Source organism: Dipodomys spectabilis, unplaced genomic scaffold (genome assembly GCF_019054845.1).
Source record: "Dipodomys spectabilis isolate Male_0828 unplaced genomic scaffold, ASM1905484v1 ptg000136l, whole genome shotgun sequence".
NCBI lineage: Eukaryota > Metazoa > Chordata > Mammalia > Rodentia > Heteromyidae > Dipodomys > Dipodomys spectabilis.
In genome coordinates, this window is record NW_024870813.1 from 8,732,151 (window position 1) to 8,751,761 (window position 19,611).

Here is a 19,611-nt window from a genome sequence, read left to right on the forward strand (position 1 = left end):
TGGCAAATATCAGAAAAGAAATAGTGGGATGGGGAGGGGTGGTAGAGATGAGCCTGTAGTAGAAGATACAACGCCTGAAAAATCCATGAAGTTTGCTCTTTTTCATGGCAATTTTTTATTGTGATTAGGTGATTACATAAATTTACAAATTTCACAGTATTGTGGGATAGTGATACTTAAAGTCACGAACATTCTAACCTTCATGGTGCAAATTGTCTTTATTGTGGTCTATAAAGCTTATGAGTTCTATGAGCTTTGACAGTACAGTTAATTTCTTCCACATCGGGTGATATGTACATTTCTTTCCTTTTGCTTAGTGTCAGCTGTTCCCTCTTTCCACTCATTCCCTCCCTCCTACCGCTGCCATTGAGTTGCTTAGTTTGTTTTGATCAATGACCAGTGCAACTAATGGGTCCCGCTGTTGTATGTTTTCCTGTTTCTCCCTGTTTCTGTCTCCTCCTTCTAGTTTCCCTCCAATGTGCACATAAATATACCATATATGTGGTCATCAGCCTGGGGTCATTAAATAATGATTCGACCAGAAGAGTGGAGGTCCTTTGTCTCTTGAGTTTTGTTTACTTTGTCACATCTCCTTATATTTTGGATTTAACATCCACTTATCAGGGAGACCATGTGCCATTTGTCTCTTTGCTTACCTCACTTGACATGATTTCTTCTAGTTCCATCCATTTCCCTGCAAATGCCATTATTTTGTCCTTTCTGATGGCTGCATAATATTCCATTGTGTATAGATACCACAATTTTTGGATCCATTCATCTGTGGTGGGACATCTGGGTTGTTTCCATATCCTGGCTATTATGAACAGTGCTGCAATAAATATGGAGGTGCATGTGTCCTTGTATACTGGTTCCTGTTGCTCAGGATAGATGCCTAGAAGTGGTATGCTTGGGTTATGGAGGAGGTCTTTATTTAGCTTTCTGAGGACCCTCCAGACTGCTTTCCAAAGTGGTTGTATAAATGTACATTCCCACCAGCAGTGTAATAGGGTTCCTCTTTCTCCGCATCCCCTCCAGCATTTGTCATTGGCTGAATTTAGGATGTGGGCCATTCTGACTGGGGTAAGGTGGCATCTCAGGGTTGTCTTTATTTGCATTTAAGGGAGGAATTTTTGCAGGAAGAAGGATTCCTGTTGGTGTGATGCTGAGATAACAGTTCTTGAAGAGTTCTTTCTCTCAAACTCAAATCTCCAAATTGTTGGATTTAAAATTTGTAAAACCATAAGCCATTTGCAAAGATGTTTTGTGATGACAGTGTTTTTCCCAGAAAATATTGCTCAGAGTAAGAAGTTTGGGGGGGGCAGTTTAAAAAATGACCCAATTATACATATTCCCTGTTAGACTGCAGAATTTTCCAGCCCACAGAAGCAAATTGGTTCATTTCATGCTTTAACACTAAATGATAGGAAGTTATTCCTACAGATGTATGTTTAGAAGTGCTTGTTTCTTTTGTGTCCGGATCTCCTGCTTAGCTCAACTCAGCAAATATCTATCAAATGTTGCTTATTTGCAAGGCGTGATGTTTCTCCTTCTTCTAGAAAGTAGAGTTGAAGAAGAGCATCTTAAGGGACCTGCAATCGAAGAAGAGGGGCTCACATTCTGATGGCTGCTTTACTGTTAGATACTAGAAGAATCAGATACTCTGAGAACAGCAAATGGCAACAAGAACCCAGAAAGCACTTGCTGTGTAGTAGCTTCTGTCCTAATCACTCTGAGCCCTTCATCTCCTCAGTATTTCCAGTCTCCATTAAAGCAAAATAGATGTTGGGTGCTGGTATCTAATGGCTGTAATCTTAGCTACTCAAGAGGCTGAGATCTGAAGATCATGGTTCAAAAAACAGCTCAGGCAAGAAAGTCCTTAAGACTTTTATCTCTAGTTCACCAACAAAAAGCCAGAAGTGAAGCAGTGGCTCCAGATGCAGCACCAGCCTTGAGTGAAAAAGCAATGCCCAGTCCCTAAGTACATGCTCCAATACCAGCACAAAAGAAGTAAAAACAAATGAAAAAACAAACCACAAAAAACCTACAACTATCGGTTGGAACTAACACTAATCTCTTGCCTAGGTAATTATTCTTTTTCAAAGTTTGCATGGTTCTCTTTGTACATACTTTTCTTTATCTTCAGTCTATCTGACTGGATGCTTGAACTCAGGACCTGACTTGAGTGCTAATCCCTGAGCTTTTGTGTTCAAGGCTAGCACTCTACTACTTGAGCAACAGCTCCACTTCTGGCCTTTTTGCTGCCCAAGCTAGCTTTGAACTGTGATCCTCAGATCTGAGTCTCATGAGTAGCTAGGATTACAGGTGTGAGTCATTGGTGCTTGGCTGTATTGTCTGGCATTTCTTATCTCTCCACAAATAGTCTGGGTTAAAGCGATGTTGTGAGGAAAATGCCATGTATTTGAATGTTTTTGCCTGTGGTGTGGTCTGGTAATTTCTCTCTAAACCTTATGTGATTTTTGATTTGTTTCCCCATATTACCTGATGGAAGAAATCTCATTTGATAATCTGCAGTCCACTTGTCTGGGAGCATAAGGAACTTGGCTCAAGTCCACCTCCCAAATTAATCTTTGGAGTTGTTTATTTACTCATTCTCTGCTGAAGCAGCCAGTTAGCTGGCAATACATCAAATCTGCAATAATTTGTTTTAATTGACATTGTTCTGAGGCTTTTGGAAAAAAATCTGAGAACCTTTCATCCTATTCATTCTTTCTGGAAAATGTGATGTGAAATAGGCCATAATCACAAATGCCAAATTGTTATGGAGTCCCTGAAAACCAGTGCTATACTCTCAGAAAGGCTGCTGACCTGAGCCCTCATCCAAGAAGCACAGAATTGTGATAGGCCATTTGGCACAGAGAGGAAGTACATTCTGGAAAGGTGCAAATCATCATTCTCCTCTGCTTTCTTCCTCAGGCTCCCACTTAATCACTGGTTCACTCCACACCAGAAAGCCGTGCAGGGAGCTGTTCTGTGAGCTGCACCATGCAGATCTTAGCAAACATGATTCACGTTTGATTTTTTTAATCCTATGAGTTGGAGTTGGTCTTAGGATTCTTCATACTGAACAGTGCACAAGCTGGGAAGGGGTTAGAAAGAAATAACCACATGCTCTTTGATCAACATGGAGACAAAGTTCATAGGTACCCAAAGCACAGAAGGAAATAGAGGAGAGAGTTCAAACAGCTTGGTGAAGTCTGGACAATGCCCTATTTTCCTTAACATTGTTTTTCTTCCCCCCAGCAACAAATGAGGGTTTGCATCACTCCATCAGATTTTCCCCAGTGCCTAACATGAGTGCACCATGAAGGAATGGGTGTAAAAGATCCCACTCATTTTAGTTAACAAGTCTACTCGGTGGTCAGCTAAGAACACATAAATTCGGATTCCAAGTTTATTATTGAAGTCAAGGGGCATGACACATTCTGTGGGTGCTGTCTCATCTCTGTCAGAATAAATAGGTTTTTATAGCATCTAAACTAATGTTAGCCAGTTCATGTCACTGAACTCTGTTTTAGACTGTCACATTAGTAAGGACTGTGGCAATGTGTTGTGTGATTTATATATCTGAAAATCCATTCTTAGGTTAATTCTAAACACTGCTGTGATTTAAAACTGCATCCTTTAGAAGACAATTCACTGAGAATTCAGAAAGATTATTTTAAAATAATAAATGTAATAAAATGCAGAGTCACTAACCCCTGCTCTCCATTTGGGGCAGCCCTAGTATGTAGATGTTATGACTCATTTCTTCTTAGTGCAGCTATTAACATAATGTTCATTGGTTTCTACAATTTCCCTTTAGGTCTTTATGTTTGCTATGCATTATATATATGCATATATATGGATTAAAGCAATGTACTTGCTTTCAATTAAATAAGGATTGGTGTATGATAATTTTGGGGATTCACTGTATGGCTCCAGAGGCAGCCATAGATGGTTGTTTTGTTTTATCAGAATTGTTTTGGCTTTAACTGAGAGAATTCTTCAGACTCTTTACTGGGAACAGAAATCACAGTGACTGTAACAGACCTCAGCCAGGAAAGCTGAAATGTTCACATTCACCAGGCTGTTAGCATTAGAGAAACACACTTTCTCTCTAATCAAAGGAAGCATAAAAAAATAAAAGGCATCATTACGTACTGATCGTTGGTAACACACACAGAACCGGCAATCAGGAAGGTAAGATTGTGCCAGGAGTTAGGGCTGATATTTCCAGTTGGGAAAGTAAATCTGCTCCATGGCAGACTGTCCCATGGAGTGGTGTTAAAACCCTTTGCTTGTGAGGTTAAACTAGACTGGTTGAAAAATTAGATAATGGAAGGTAGATAAATAAAACCATGGAAGGGGTAGACAAGCTAGGCCAATGGCTTATTCCCCTTCCTTCCTGATGATGCTGTGTGGATTTGATGAATATGAACCCACAGCACACCACCTGCTCATCCTTGCTGGGCGTTCTTCGGAAACAGCTGGGGTATGATATGACAACCAGAGGATGAATTGTGGCCTCAGGAAATGCTTTGCCTTTGACTGATTGCTGAATGGCTGGAAAATTAATTTTGGCACCTTTCTCCTAGTCATTTTGGCCCCTTTTCTTCATTTTTTTCCCCCTGCTGGGTAGTGTGTCTTCACATTATAGTTAAAAATACGTTGACAACGCCAATGTGGAGAGGAGCATGCAACTATTTTCAGGAGGAACTTGTAGGTTGGGTTGGTTGCACTTTTGTATCATAGAATTGATGCTTCTATGCTTTGACAGGAGGTCTGTCATTTGTAAAAGGGGAATTTCAGTGACCATAAATGTCTTCACTTTCTCCAGAGACCTCTATTCACTGTCACGTTCTTGGTGTTAAGCACAAGTTGTAAGACAATAAATAATTCATATCTCATCCTATTTACAAACAAAATATATTATGACCATAGTGCTCTCCTGAAAGTTCTGTGTTGTAAAATTTTTTACTAATACATACTAAAATTTCTTCAGATCAGTTAAAATGGGGAAAAAAGATATCTTTCTGAAAGCAAATTATTGAGATTTTTGAATTGGAGGAATTCACAAGTTCATGAGTAGGTGAACTCATTGCAGTTAACTTTTTGAAATCAAACTGTCTCGCAGCAGAAATGGTTGTGATTATTTTTCTTTAAGACCCCACTCTAGGAAAGACCAACTTGTGGATAACCCACACACTCAGCAGCATCACAGTTACTACCTAACCTGCAAGAGTAGGTTGAAAATGGTTCATTCTAATGAAGTCAGCCTTACAATCTAACCACCCAGACTGTGGACAAAGCAGACAAATAGCATTGAAGTGGGAAGCATTTGGTTCATTTGTACATTTGTCTTGTGTCCCCAATATATGATGGCTATCTCTCTCATGCTTTCCACCCACATCTCCTTCAAATCCACATGTTACGTTTTGCCCAGTTAATTGAGACATCGGTCATGGGCAAGATACTTTTACATAAGAACAGAAGAAGTGGTGGTTAAGGAGCAGGGTATGGTGACACACACAGTAACTTCAGGAGCCAGAGGCAGGAAGAACTGTAGTTTGAGGCCCACAATTAAAAAAGAAAGACTTGGGCAGCACATACCTGTAATCCTAGCTATCCAAAAAGTTGAGACCTGAAGATCGTGGTTCAAAGCCGGCCTGAGCAGGAAAGTCTCTAAGCTTCTCTACTTAACCACCAAAAAGCTGGAAGTAGAGCTGTAGGTCAAGTGGTAGTGCAGTAGCCTTAAGCAAAAATACTAAGGGATGGTACCCAGGCTCTGAGTTTATGCCCTAATACTGGCACAGAGAGTTGAGGTGATAGGAAGGGAGAGAGAGAGAGAGAGACAGAGACAGAGACAGCGAGAGATCCTCAACTCAAGGGCATCCTAAAGATTCCTCCCTCCCTTCCTCCCTCCTCTCTCCTTCCCTCCCTCCCTGATTTCTTCCCTCCTTCCCTCCCTCCTTTCCTTCCCTCCCTCCCTCCCTCCCTTCCTTCCTTCCTTCCTTCCATCCTTCCATCCTTCCACCTTTCCTTCCTCCCTTTCTCCCTTCTTCCCTTCCTCCCTCCATCCCTCTTTTGCTATATTATTTTCAAAGTTTGATTCCACTATAAAAATCCTTCCAGAAATGCCTAGCATAAAGAAATGTGTTGAAAAAGCCAGCTCAACTTGCTTAGTTAGGAAAAGATACTTACTACAATGAAATTTGGTATAAGACCCCTCTAAAAGCGCACTTTTGTTATGATATTCAAGGTAGAGTGTAAAAATCTATTTCCCCAGAGAAGAACTGTTCTGTTTCACTGTAATATATGTGTGCTCTTAAAAGCCTCAAGACATTACAGGAATCTGTATCATTCCAGCACTCAGGAATCTCTTTGTTCTGGTATAAAATTTTCTAGTATTTTTTGTGGTTTTAAAAATAGGACTAGAATATACATGTTATTTTGTGAGTGTACATGTTACTTAAATTTCTATGAACAGATACTTCTATCGTAACCTTTTCATCAGTTTGCAGCATTCTGTTGTATAGATATGCCACCTGTGGATTTCTTTCCATTTTTGTCATGACTAGAAAGGATAGTCTTGCACATATCTTTGTGTATTTCCCTGCTTATATGTTTGTTATGAACACTTACACGGAATTGCTGTATTTAAAAATACATAATGACACAAGTTTTGGATGAGACAGCAAAATTGCTCTTTGAAAAATGTTGAATTCATTGATGTGTCCATCATGATTGTGGGTGAGTACCATGAATCCACAACTATAGAAATGGCTTGGGTTACGATGCCTCTCAGTAGATGAATGGATCAACAGAATGTGGTATATGAACACAATGGAATTCTATGCCTCCATCAGAAAGAATGACATTGCCCCATTTGTTAGGAAATGGAAAGACTTGGAAAAAATTATATTAAGTGAAGTAAGCCAGGCCCAAAGGAACATAGGTCCCATGGTTTCCCTTGTTTACAATGGACATGCAGAGAAGGTCAAAGGTTATGTACATATGACCACGTGAGATAATGTTAAGCCAAATGTACCCCAAGACAGGGACACAGGTATTTTTTCTTTCTTGCTATTGTTTTTAATGTACTTATAATGCACTATGTGATTCTTTTGTTTCTTTTGTATATTCTTCCCCCATGGTATAACCCCTGTTTTCACTGGATTTGATTCCGGTGTTCTACATCTTGTATATACATTTTTGTAATTTGGGGAGGGGATGGGGTATAGCGGAATGCTTAAATGGGGATGCAGGTTGACCCAATGTGACGATGAGATATACAGGACACTATGTTGAAAACGAACTTTACAATGTCAGGGGGGGCAGAGAAGGAGTTGGGGAGGTGGGGAAGTAAGTGATGGTAGGGGGAAAACAACGGAGGAGGTAACAATGCTCACTATGAAATGTACTCATTACCCTACTCATGTAACTGTAACCACTCTGCACAATATTTTTACAATAAAAAAAAAGGAATGGCTCGGTTAGCTGGCCACCGGTGGCTCCCACCTGTAATCCTAGCTACTCAGGAGGCTGAGATCTGAGGATCATGGTTCAAAGCCAGCCCAAGCAAGAAAGTCTGTGAGACTCTTATCTCCAATTAACCACCAGAAAACCAGAAATGGTGCTGTGGCTCAAGTGGTAGAGTGTTAGCCTTGAGCTGAAGAGCTGAGCAACAGTACCCAGGCCAAGAAAGAAAGAAAGAAAGAAAGAAAGAAAGAAAGAAAGAAAGAAAGAAAGAAAGAAAGAAAGAAAGAAAGAAAGAAAGAAAGAAAGAAAGAAAGAAAGAAAGAGAAAGGGATCAGGTTTAAGAACAAGTAGTGTTTGAAGAGAGTGCTCCACATCATTAAACACTTCCAGTGGATGCTGTGGAAGTGTTTCTGGTGGCTAAGAAGGTCATAAGACAGGAAGGTCATCATTGTCTAACTAGTGTGTTCCTGGGTTTGTCAGGCTGTAACTCAAGTTCTCCTCTTAGAGTCAATGGTTGTACTTTAAATCCTTGTCTTGTTGTGTTCTTGTTTAGATTGAAGAAGACACATGGCAGAAATACTACTTGGAAGGAGTCTCCAATGAAATGTACACAGAATATCTCTCCAGTGCCTTCGTGGGTTTGTCCTTCCCTACTGTTTGTGAGTAAGTGACAGTTAACTGGATGTTCTTTGGCTCTTTGGGATGTGTCATACACCCTTGCCTGCCACTTGCTCAGGCACACTTGGTAATCACTCAGGAGGGTCCTGGGCATTCAGCTCTGCATTTGTTTGACACATAGCAAGGTGGTCATGATACAGTCCCTACCTTCAAGGTATCCACCAACTCCCATTTTTCTTGCAAGCCTGAGAATCGTGGGTGTGGCTGCATCATTTGTACTAAACCTATCAATTGTTTTTAACTTTCATATTTTGAATTATGCTTGTGTCCTAGACATTTGTATGAAGGTTGTTAGGAAGTTGTGCCTCTCTGATTTTCTTCTTTCCTTCCTTTCCCTTTTCATTTCTTCATTTTTATGTTCTCTTTTTTCTTTCCTTCCTTTTTCCCTTATTTCCTTCTTCCCTCACTCCTTCCCACTTTTCTTTCTTCCTCCCTTCATTTTTCCTTCTTTCTTTCCCTCCCCTTCCCTCCCCTCCCCTTACCTTCCCTTCACTCCCCTTCCCTTCCCTTCCATTCCTCCTGCTAGGGATTTAACCTAGGTCCTAATACATGCTAAGCACACTCCCAGCTTCTTGGGCGAAACCAATTTTTTCCAGTCCTTGGATAAAAATATTTTAATCTACTATCTACTCAAGACACATTATAGCAACACTAAAGACCAAGTTGCAAGGAAGAGTACTTTTATCATGGACTGAAGAAATGTTGAACCAAGTGTACAGAGAGAGCTTGGAAAAGGCCTCAGCCATGGAGCTCTTACATGGCCCTCCTGCCATGTTATAGAGTATCAAGGTTTAGCTTCCTGGACTGGTTGGTGCACCAGATAGATCAGAGGCTGACAGCCACAGCTTTCCACAGTCCTCCAGGCTAAACAGTGGTCACTTAGGAGTTGACCTAGCCTCAGGAGCTCCAGATGTCCCCAGTGAAGCATGATACTCTCTTGGGCTGTCTACTTAGAACCTCAGCAATTGGGTTCAAGTTAAACTAAATGAAAACGTAATTTCATTTGTGGTGGTGGGACTTTAATCATGACCCACTGCCCCTTGTGAAGGATTTGTCGTCCTTCCTCACTGTTAAAACCTGAGAAGAAACTGGGATCTGAGAAGCCTTAGAGTTGAGGAAGAAAGGCCATTTCCTTGTGCTCTGTGTTTACTTAGGAACCAAGGCTAGCTTCTGGAATGTCTGAAGGTGTGCAAAGAAACCAGAGCACCCTTTACATTAAAGGGGGGCGGGGAGCTTTGAGCTCCTTTGGGTTATTCTGTCCTGTTCTCCTTGGTGGAGGGGGAGGGCTGCTTCTGTTTACCTAGAAGTCTCCTCTCAGTGAACACAGCAGGTGTTCTCTGCCAGTCCCTAGGACCAGGCCCCAAGCACTCCAAAATAGTTTGGCTGTTTACCCTTGTCTCTAAGTGAAAGTTTAAATGTTAAATGGACTGGAAAAGTGAATAGGTAATTGATTCAGAAGGAGTTATTTTCTGAAAATGGATGCCCTGCTGTAATGCCCATGTGTTCCTTTCTTGGAGAGCTATTTCTTTCTTTTCTTTTCTTTTAAACTGTGGGAAGAAGTTAACCATTCAGAGGCCCTGGGACCTGGGACACTGACGCTATCTCCAAGGAGCTTTCTTCTCCTTGGACTTCATCCTGCCTAGGTTGGAAAATCCAGATTTATAGCAGGACTTAACGGAATCTGGCATTATCTAAATGTGATTGAAGCTGCAAGTGTGTGACACAGAAATGGTCTGAGCTGCATAGCATATGTGGTAGGGGAAGGGGGGGGGGGGGTCTATGGTGTTAAAAGTGTGAGGATCATGAAGCACCTTGTTTGCCCAGTGTGTTTTCTAGTATTTATGAGTGAAAAGTAGTTTCTCCACAGCCCCCCCCCCCACTTCTGTGTTTCCTGTCACCCTCTCTTTTACTTTGAAATTAATCTTTTATCGTCCTTAAGTAATTGTACAAAGGGGTTCCAATCCAACAGGTCAGTTTGTGAATACACATCTTGATTAATGTCACCTATTCATCATTCTCCCCTTTCTCTTTCAACCCCACCCATCCCCTCAGGTAAGCGAAGTAAATCAGGCTCAGAGAGATAAAGGACACATGTTTGTTTGTTTTTTCCTCATCTGTAGAATTTAGGTCTAAATACTAACTACACCTTAAAAATATTGTAACTACATATTAAAATATTGTATACTTATATACACAAACAAACTAAAATGGGGTATACCCAGAGGAGGAACAACTAATTTACACTTTAACAAAATGTCATTTCTTTGTGTCATGGAGGAAGGTTTGAGGTCAAGGGGTAGGGTGGCTGATAAATGGAGAGAGGAAGGGTAAGCAAATGCAGTCATCATATTTAATGTCCATATATGAAAAATGGACATGACCACTATCTTCTTCTGACCTTGGATATGGGGTTAGTTCATCCTAAAATAGGTGAGGACTGCTCCCCCTAGAGGTTACAACTGGGATAGGCACAGTGGTGCATTGGAACTATGGCAGGCTATGTTCACTGACATTTCACTTAAGAACTAGATTCTGACCCCTCTTGTAAGCCTGAGATGGCCACCAAGGATATGCACATCTATTAAATGCTATCTGGCTCCAAAGATATATATAGTTACCCCCTACCCTAATGTCTTAAACAAGGTCAAATTTCCGTCAATAATCCCAGGCCTGTGTAGACAGGCAATTTTGCTAACCTTGATCTTTTGGGTGGTATGAGACTTCACTGGCTTTCAGTTCAACAGCCTGGTCTAGAGGATTTAGAGACTGCTCCAATATTTCCCTTGATTGATTTTCCTATTTAGAACATGTCCCCAGGGGGGAGAATCTTTTAGACCTATCTTTTTGTCAGAGAATTTAGTATTTGTTCGGTAAAGCTTCTGCATTACAATACAAAAAAAGCAACTTCTGATGGGAGTGAGAATGTATTCAACTTAGTGCTATTATTCGTTTAATGCAATGGTTCGGCAGAGGTGCAACTAATCAATAAAGAAAGGACACTTAATGAGATTTAGGAACATCCCAAAACATTGAAGCTCTCCTCAAGCATTTGATTATCTGGAGGCTTAATTATCTGTGTTTTCTACTTTAAATTAAAGAAAAGCCATAACTCAAAGTTACCAGCAGTTTAATGATAACACTCTTCAATTCAGGTTAATTAAAGCACAGCCGTAATTAGAGTGTAGTGTTGTACATCACCGGGCTGGCGCATAAGTATTTTCATTACAGTACGAATTGGCTATTCAATTTCCAGATGACATAAAGGATGCCAAAATATATTTTAAGCTGGTTCGTGGAGAATTGAAAAAAAAAAAGAATTGGGGCGGGGGGAGCGCGTAATCTGGGTATAATAAAGCACAGATAAAATATACAGATTTTTCAGAGCAGTTTCTGTAATTACGTGCCGCACTAAAACAATATGTGGCCAATAATGTCTAAAAGCATGAGAAGAAATAAATTTACTCTTCCCCTGGGCGGGCAGAGTGCCACCCTACAGGCTGGGATCACTGCATGGGATTGCTTGCAGCTTTCTCAGGGGCTGAGAAATTCACTCAAGGAACAGATAAGAGAGACAGATCTGTAGGTGAAATTCAAGTCATTTCCCAAAACAGCAGGAAGTGGGCTAGATGGGAGGAGGGAGGAGCAGAGGCCAAACTAGCTTTTAAAAACATTTCAAGCTCGCCGGTGGGTGTTGTTGGCTCTCTTACCTGTGATCCTAGCTACTCAGGAGGCCGAGATCTGAGGATCCTGCTTTGAAACCAGCCCAGGTAGGAAAGCTCATGGAACTCTTATCTCCAACTACCACCAAAAGAAAAGAAAAGAAAAAGCCAGAAGGAGAGCTGTGGTTCAATTGTGATAGGGTAGCCTTGAGAACAAAAACCTCATGGAGAGTGCCCAGGCCTTAAGTTAAGCCCCAGGATTGGTGCATGTACACGTGCGCGCGCGCACACACACACACACACACACACACACAAATTCATGCCAATGATGAGCCATCAATTGCATATGTTGACTGTATATTCCAGCACTTTTGGCCAACCATGTATATGATCAAAATATATGTCTTTGTCTTAAAACTAGAAACTAATTTAGACAAAATGTAAAATCACTTTCTTTTCTTTCCATTTTCTCATTTATCCACTCCCCCATAACAGTTCTGTGTTGTTTCTATTAATGTAACTGTCTCTGTTTTATGAGCAAGGGTACTGTGGCTCAGGGGACACAGGTACTCTGTGTCAGCCATTTGGAGGGCAAATAATGGAACCAGGATTTCAAGATGGAGTCTTTGTACAATTAGGAGCCACTTGGAGTATGTGCCAGTTGAATAATAGTTCATTAAGTTCACTCCTAGGAGCTTCTACTATGGAGGGATATATAGGCTTCATCTCCAGATGCTGATAGCTGGGTTAAGTCCTGAAAAGTCTACATTTTGACCAGCAAACTGCACAAGTCTGATTCCAAGTCTGAGGCCTGGAAACATCTATTTCATCTCACCCCTCCCCCTCACTCTCATTCTCTATTTTGCAGCCCACTGCTGGAATGTGCTAGCCAATGCTTACCATTGTAGGTGGGCTTCATGGTGCATGCTTGTGTTAAGATTGAGATCTCTATGTGTGCTTCTTGCCTACAGCCCCTTCTTCCTCGCATAGGGTGTTATGCAGTCTCCAGGGACGGAGGAATGAGTCTGTCCTCTGCCATGCCACACAAATCCCTGACTGCCTTTCCCATACTCCATGCCTAATCCTAACCGGTATAGGGAAAAGAAGTGGGGAGCTGAATCCTTCCATGCCCATGGTCAGCTCTCTTAACTGGATAAGCAAAGGAGCTTCTGCTTGAGAAGAGCAAAGAAGCCCTTGAGCAGAAAAGGCCAGGGAAATCAAGGGGCTTTTGAGGTGTTACCTCAAAGTCATCATCTCTGGGCTTCTTTGGTGGGCATGGCCTTTACCTTCCCAGGATGCTGGGAAGAATATTCTCTTTGCTTACAAAGAACCAGTCATTCCTGAACATGTGCTCTTGGTTTTGCCGAGCCCCCTTGGCCCTGGGACTCTGTGGCAGTAACACTGCAGCAGAAGAGCTCAAGGATGTACAGGAGAGAAGGCTATCTATTGATACCTATTGAGAGTTGACACTAGCCATCTTTAGCTCCCTTTTCCATCTCGCTCCCCACTGTCTTCTGCAAGCTGCCTTAAGGATCTAGGTGGCCAGTGCCCAGCCTGCAGTAGGAAAGCAAGGGCTAAGATGCTATCTGAGATCACTTTGTGATATATAAATGGTGAAAGTCACAAAGGACTGGGGTCAAAACCCCAGATCAGCCACTGTCTGGAGATGTGATGTGGGGCAAAATGTGTACCTCCTTCCTGTGTCAGCTCAGCTGCCTGACCTTGGGCTTGGTGCATACTTCCTCATCTGTGAAAATAGGAATGGCCTTCAGAGCTCTCAGCGCTAATTTATATCCTTTCTTCCTCTCCCGTCTCTTGCTCATACCCCTGACATAGAAGCAGCTACAAAGATACATTATAATAGTCCTCACTTTTATTAACTTTTTTTTTTTTTGTATGAGCATGTGCCTGTCCTGGTGCTTGAACTCAGGACCTGGGTGCTGTCCCTGAACTTTAGTACTTAAGACTAGTGACCTACCACTTGAACCACAGCTTCTCTTCCAGTTTCTTTTAGGTGATTAATTAGAGATAAAGGTCTCACAGACTTTCCTGCCCGGGCTGGCTTCTAATGGCTTCTAAGGAGATCTCAGTCTCCTTAGTGGGTAGGATTACAGGCCTGAGCCACCTGTACCTAGCTTCCATTTAGTATCATTTAGTAAGTTCTCTGGTCAATCTGTCACTAGTCAATGGGCTAGATATTTAATGAACTGGGAATATTTCCACAATTTTGCCGAGCTTAGAGCCAGTCCTGGGGAAACTTGCAATTTGGTCATGTGCATGCACGTGAAGAGTTAATAATTATACTTACAAATATCAAATAAAGGATTTGGTTCCCCCTTCAGTGCCAGTTTGTCAGCTGGTTGAGGGAAGTAGTATACATCTGCAGGGATTCCAGATGTGTGTGGGGCTGGGGGACATGTAGAGTGTAGAAACTGAAGGTTCTAGGGTGTCCTCGCATGGGAATGACCAGAAGAGGCTTCTGGAAACGAGGCTAGCCCTCAATTGCCCTTTGCCCTGTGAAGAGGTTGGATTCAATTTGGAGGGAAAGAGGGGAGTGGGTATTCTAAGAAGTGGGGGACTGGGAGTAGGAACAGGAGGTCTCACAGTCCATCAGAATATTCTGAACATACAAGTCTCTGGGATTTGCCAGTGAGAGCACATCGATTTCCCTTTAGAAGAAAGAATCACATCAGATATACTTCCACATATACTGCTTTGGGAGGAAGGAGTGATAATCTTTTCAATACAAGAGCTTGTGAGGGTGAGGATGCACTCCCCTGCTCTCAGGTGGGTAATGAGTAGAGGAGGGAGGTGGCAGAAGGAGCTGGAGAAAAGCACAGCTTCAGCAATTCGGCTGACCGTGGGGAGAACACCGTGTTCCAGGCTCCGAATCTCATGGTGAGCCTATTAGGCAGTCACTCACCACTTGCCAAGTATAAACGCTTAATTGTATCAGGCTTTACAGCTCAGGAGGGATTAGGACAAAAGATGTATTTAAAAATATGATGTGTCTCTCTGCCCCTTTGCAGTTGATGGAGCAGTTAAAATTTACATTTGATATGGAGTATTTAATTTGGGGAACTCCAGTCAATTCTCCGTCAGCTGTCCTAAAGGGCAGGAATTCTGTGCCTTGGATCAGTTGCAAATGGAGGTGTTCCCAGCTGCTCAAGATGGGGTATCATCTCTGTGTGTGTGTGTGTGTGTGTGTGTGTGTGTTTATATGTGTGAATTCTTCATCCTCTTACTACCCCATCTACAGTCAGTATCCCTAGATTTCACAAAAAGCATGCTCTTATCCTGTGTTGTAATGCACCAACAGACTTTTCAAAAGCAGTTGCTTGAAGAAGCTTACAATTAAGTCTGCCAGAGAAAGCAAAAGCCACCCTTCCCAATAATTAAAGTATCTCAGGTGGTGTGACATGGTTAGTGTTTTGGGAAAGACATCCCATCTTGAGTGTGGAGGAAGAAGAAGCTGACCAAACTACCAAACTGTTGTAGACTAGATTTCTTTCGCCAGGCTGTAGAAATGAGCACCCATGTAAGTGAGAATGTACACAAAGGCTTATACTTCATCTTTTTCAAAAGTGTTTTCTTAGAACTGGCCCAGTCTATCCACTTGTTTTTGGATATTTTGTAATATAGGAATACAGAGGTGGATATGATATTGGAATAAGAAGGGAACTAGGAATCTTTCTCTGTGTTAGCATTTAACCATAAAATCCACTGAAATCTTTAATGGCAGGCTACAGAGTCAGAGAGGTCTAGAATTTTCCATACAGAGGCCTGGGAATAAGTACAGTTGGAACTGGGTGAATGCTGGTCTTGACTGGAGCTGGGTATACAATACAAACACAGATTTTCCTTACACTATATGTTTTGATTAATAACAATGGCAAATTATATGAGATGCATTTTCTCATACCATAGGCAAATGCTAATATGCTATAAAATATAAATTTTTGAAGTTCAAATATTTTAGGTATGGTAGTGAAAGGTATGGAGGGCGTGTGTGTGTGTGTGTGTGTGTGTGTGTGTGTGTGTGTGTGTGAATGTGTGTGTGTGTGTGTGTGTGTGTGTGTGTGTGTGTTGCATATGTTTAAGAATAGCCCTTCCATTCTACCATTAACAAAGCTGTTATGAAACCTAGTTTAGCTGGGCCTGAGCACTGCTGGCTGACAATTACAATCTCAAGATGCTGAGATCTGAGGATCTCAGTTTAAAATCAGCCTGGGAAGGAAAATCTTTGAGACTACTATTTCCACTTAACCACCAGAAAGCCAGAAGTAGAGGTGTGGCTCAAGTGATAGAGTACCAGCCTTGAACAAAAAAGCTAAGGGACAATGCCAGGCCCTGAGTTGAAATTCAAGTATCAATGCCAAAAGGGAGACAGAAAGAAAAGGAAAGAAAGAAAGAAAAAAGAAAGGAAGGAAGGAGGGAGAGAGGGAGGGAAGGAAGGAATGAAAGAAGGAAGGGAGAGAGAGAAAAAGAAAGGAAAGAAAGAAGGAAAGAAAGAAAGAAAAGAAAGAGAGAGAGAGAGAAAGAAAGAAAGGAAGGAAGGAAGGAAGAAAGAAAGGAAAGAGGAAAGCAAAGAGGGAAGAAGAAGGGAAGGAGGGAGGAAGGAAGATGAGAGAGAGGGAGGGAGGGAAGGCAGGCAGGCAGGCTAAGTTTGACAACATCTCCAGAAACATTTTAAATCCCCTCTTTCCTTGGTGCTAAGTCTTACAAAGTTTCAAAACAAGTATTGTAACTAGGCATTTTATCTCAAGAAGCTATCATTTATGAAACAAAGCTCTTGAATATGAATGTGTTCAATTTTAACCCCTTGATGCTACAGTCCTGCTTTCCCAATCCATCATGTGTACGTAATGCCTGTTTTGAGTCTTTAGTCAGCCTGATGTTCTTAAAACTTCTGGGTGGCTGGAGAGGGACAGGTGTTTTCTAGAGGAGCCAGGGACGGAGGGTATGATTGAGGTCACTTTTCTCCTCTGACCGCTTCCTGGTGAAAGAGTCATCTTTAACAGCTCCAAACCCATCTTTGCAGACTCTTTCTGGTGCAAACTCTGTGATAGGTTTCCATGTTTAATTCACACCAGCAAGTAAGCTTTCCACTCAAAGGGGGCTGATTTAATGGCAAGAACAATTTATTTCCCTCTGGCTAGGTAGAAACAGTTGTACTCAAATTCTTAAGAGCCTTTGTTTCAGGAGCATTTGGATTGAAACTACTATCGTTAATAGATGATGCTAGCAAAAAAAAATAGAGGGCTTTGTATAATGTCATTGTCAAATTTGGTAGAACTCTACTTAACAATTATCAGGAAAGCAATCTAACTTGTTATTACAACTGTTTTATTGCAGATTGCTCGTTTAAGACCTTTTTTGTTACAAGTGACATTTTTTTCCTGAAGAAAGGAGTTATTTGATTTCCCTTGTAATTATGTTCACATTCAGACAACTTCTTCCAAGGGACATCTTAGGATATTTTACTTTACAAGAATTAAATTCTTGCTAACTTATGGCTCATTTTGTTCTGTTTATCATATTGTGAAGCCCTTCTTGCTTTTTTCCTTTACTGGGCCCTGATCTTCCTGACCTCCCACCAGTCCTGTATACCTTGACATTCCACAGACCAGTTCCAGCCAGAAGAATGACCATAAGGATTAGATGGCTTAATACCCATTCCCCTTTACCTGACTTCCTAAAATGGCACAAGTAAGTGTTTAACCCCAGGTCATTGAGCCTGACAGCATTATTTTAGGCTTGTATCTTTTGTAACATGCTCTCTAGAAAATCTGTATTTTAGACTTACATTTTGCCATAATGGATTGAGGCATAAATTAGGTTCTCAGAGTGAATTACTGCTGTTATTTCATTCTACATTCTTCCTTTCCCTTCTTTTTTTTATGCCAGTTGTAGGGCTTGAACTCAGAGTCTGGGCTCTGTCCCTGAACTTTTTATTGTGTGCAAGGCTAGTGCTTTGTCATTTTGAGCCATAGAGCCACTTCCAGCTTTTTCTGTGATTAACTTGGCTGTTAATCTGTGACTCACTTGGCTCAGGGAGCTGCCTGAGCAGGCTTCAAACAGCGATACTCAGATCTCAGCCTCCTGAGTAGCTAGGATTTCAAGCATGAGCCACCAACTCTAAGCTTATATTTTCCTTTTCAACTCATTGGCTTCTAATAAACAACACAAATTAAAAAGCATTTTGTGTCAGGGTCCTATACTTACTTCCTGTGTTTCCTGTGTTGCTAGTTTTCCCTCTTTGTCTGTTCTTCTTTGCTCCAGAAATCCAAGTGGTACTACTGGTGTTTACTTATCCAGTTATTTAATGAACTTTTACTTCTCAAATGCCAGAGAAGCAAAGCATGCATCCTGTACTTGAGAGGCTCAATCTAGAGAGTAACAAGGGATAACCACTTCAGCGCCCCTTATTACCCGTATGAGTCTGGCTTTTCCCATTGGCCCCCTTGTGTTGGTCTGCTCTTCCCTCCTTGATCCTCCCACACCAGAGGCTTGGACCTCTTCTACATCTTTAAGCCCACACCCCTGACAACTCTTTGTGGCAGGATCACTCCCAGAGGGAAGCCATATTTCTGCTTTCAGTCTAAATCATTGTTTATCATTCAGCGTAGTTTGTCAGTGCCCAGAGTCTATCTGTTAGGGCAAGGATTAAAGACATGGAGCCCTGGAGGGCTCAGGCAGTTAACAAGGAAGAGAGAAGACTGAGAAGGCCTGAGCAATCAGGAGTGGTAGGGAGAGTAGCACTTTGGAGAATGCATTTGCCCCCTGGCAAGCTAAAGGCTTCACAGCTCTCGTCACTTCAGCCGTATGGACTGTTGTTCTAGTGGGGCCATGTTTTATTTTATATGAAATCAGATTTTTTTATTAAATCATCTGTTGTCTCTTTTCCAGCTCTGTGTGTGTATGTGCGCGTGTGGTGTGTGTGTGTGCATGTGTGTTTGTGTGCATGTGTGTGTGTTTGTGTGCATGTGTGTGTTTGTGTGCATGTGTGGGTGCATGTGTGTGTTTGTGCAAGTGTGTGTGTGTGTGTTTGTGTGTGTGTGTGTTGGAGTTTCATCTCAGAACCTTATGCTCTTGTTTAGCTCCGCCCCCCCAAGGCTGGTGCTCTACCACTTAGGTCACGCCTCTACTTCCAGCTTTTTGCTAGTTAATTGAAGATAAATGTCTCACAGACTTTGCTGCCAAGGCTGGCTTCATACTCCTATCCTTAGATCTCATCCTCCTGAGTAGCTAAGGGTACAGGCAGGAGCCAGATTTTTAAGAACATTGTGCTGTCCAAGCAGTCTGTGTCTGCTTGGTGAACTTCAATTATCTCCTCGTAGGTGAGACATCTGTACCACACACTGCATCAAGACCTTATTTTTATTTCACTTCTTTAAAAAAATTAATACAAAATACTTGACCTTGAGCCAGTTTCTTCATCTTCTTTCTCTTAGGACTTGTGTTTTCCTCTTCTGTGTAAAAAGATCAGGACCAGGCAGTTTGTAGAGCCCAAGTCTGCAAATGCATGAAGGGGCCCCATTTGCATATATTCACTTGGCTTACATCCCTCTGTCTCTCTCCCCTTCTACCTGTGACTAGTGAGCGACAGCTCATTTTGGGTTAAAGGGCTCCTTAAGAAGAGAGTGTTTCTATCAGGCTATGGCAGAATCACCTTAGGTAAGAATTTGGAAGTCAGGAAGCTATAAATTTAAGACCAGAAAACACTCAGATCTTCGATCCCATCATCAATAAGGCTAAGGGATGTATACGAGGCTGTGTGGATTTCATTGTCTTT

General features: G+C 41.7%; 1 protein-coding gene across 5 annotated transcripts in view; it reads left to right on the forward strand.

Annotated features, from left to right (window-relative positions):
• Positions 1 to 19,611, forward strand: part of Kcnma1 (potassium calcium-activated channel subfamily M alpha 1) — a 699,649-nt gene that overhangs the window by 533,633 nt on the left and 146,405 nt on the right. For all 5 annotated transcript variants that reach the window (XM_042690241.1, XM_042690238.1, XM_042690240.1 and 2 more), the window contains exon 15: positions 8,033 to 8,142. In XM_042690241.1, coding sequence (XP_042546175.1) covers positions 8,033 to 8,142 — 110 coding nt within the window. The remainder of the gene's footprint in view (positions 1 to 8,032; positions 8,143 to 19,611) is intronic.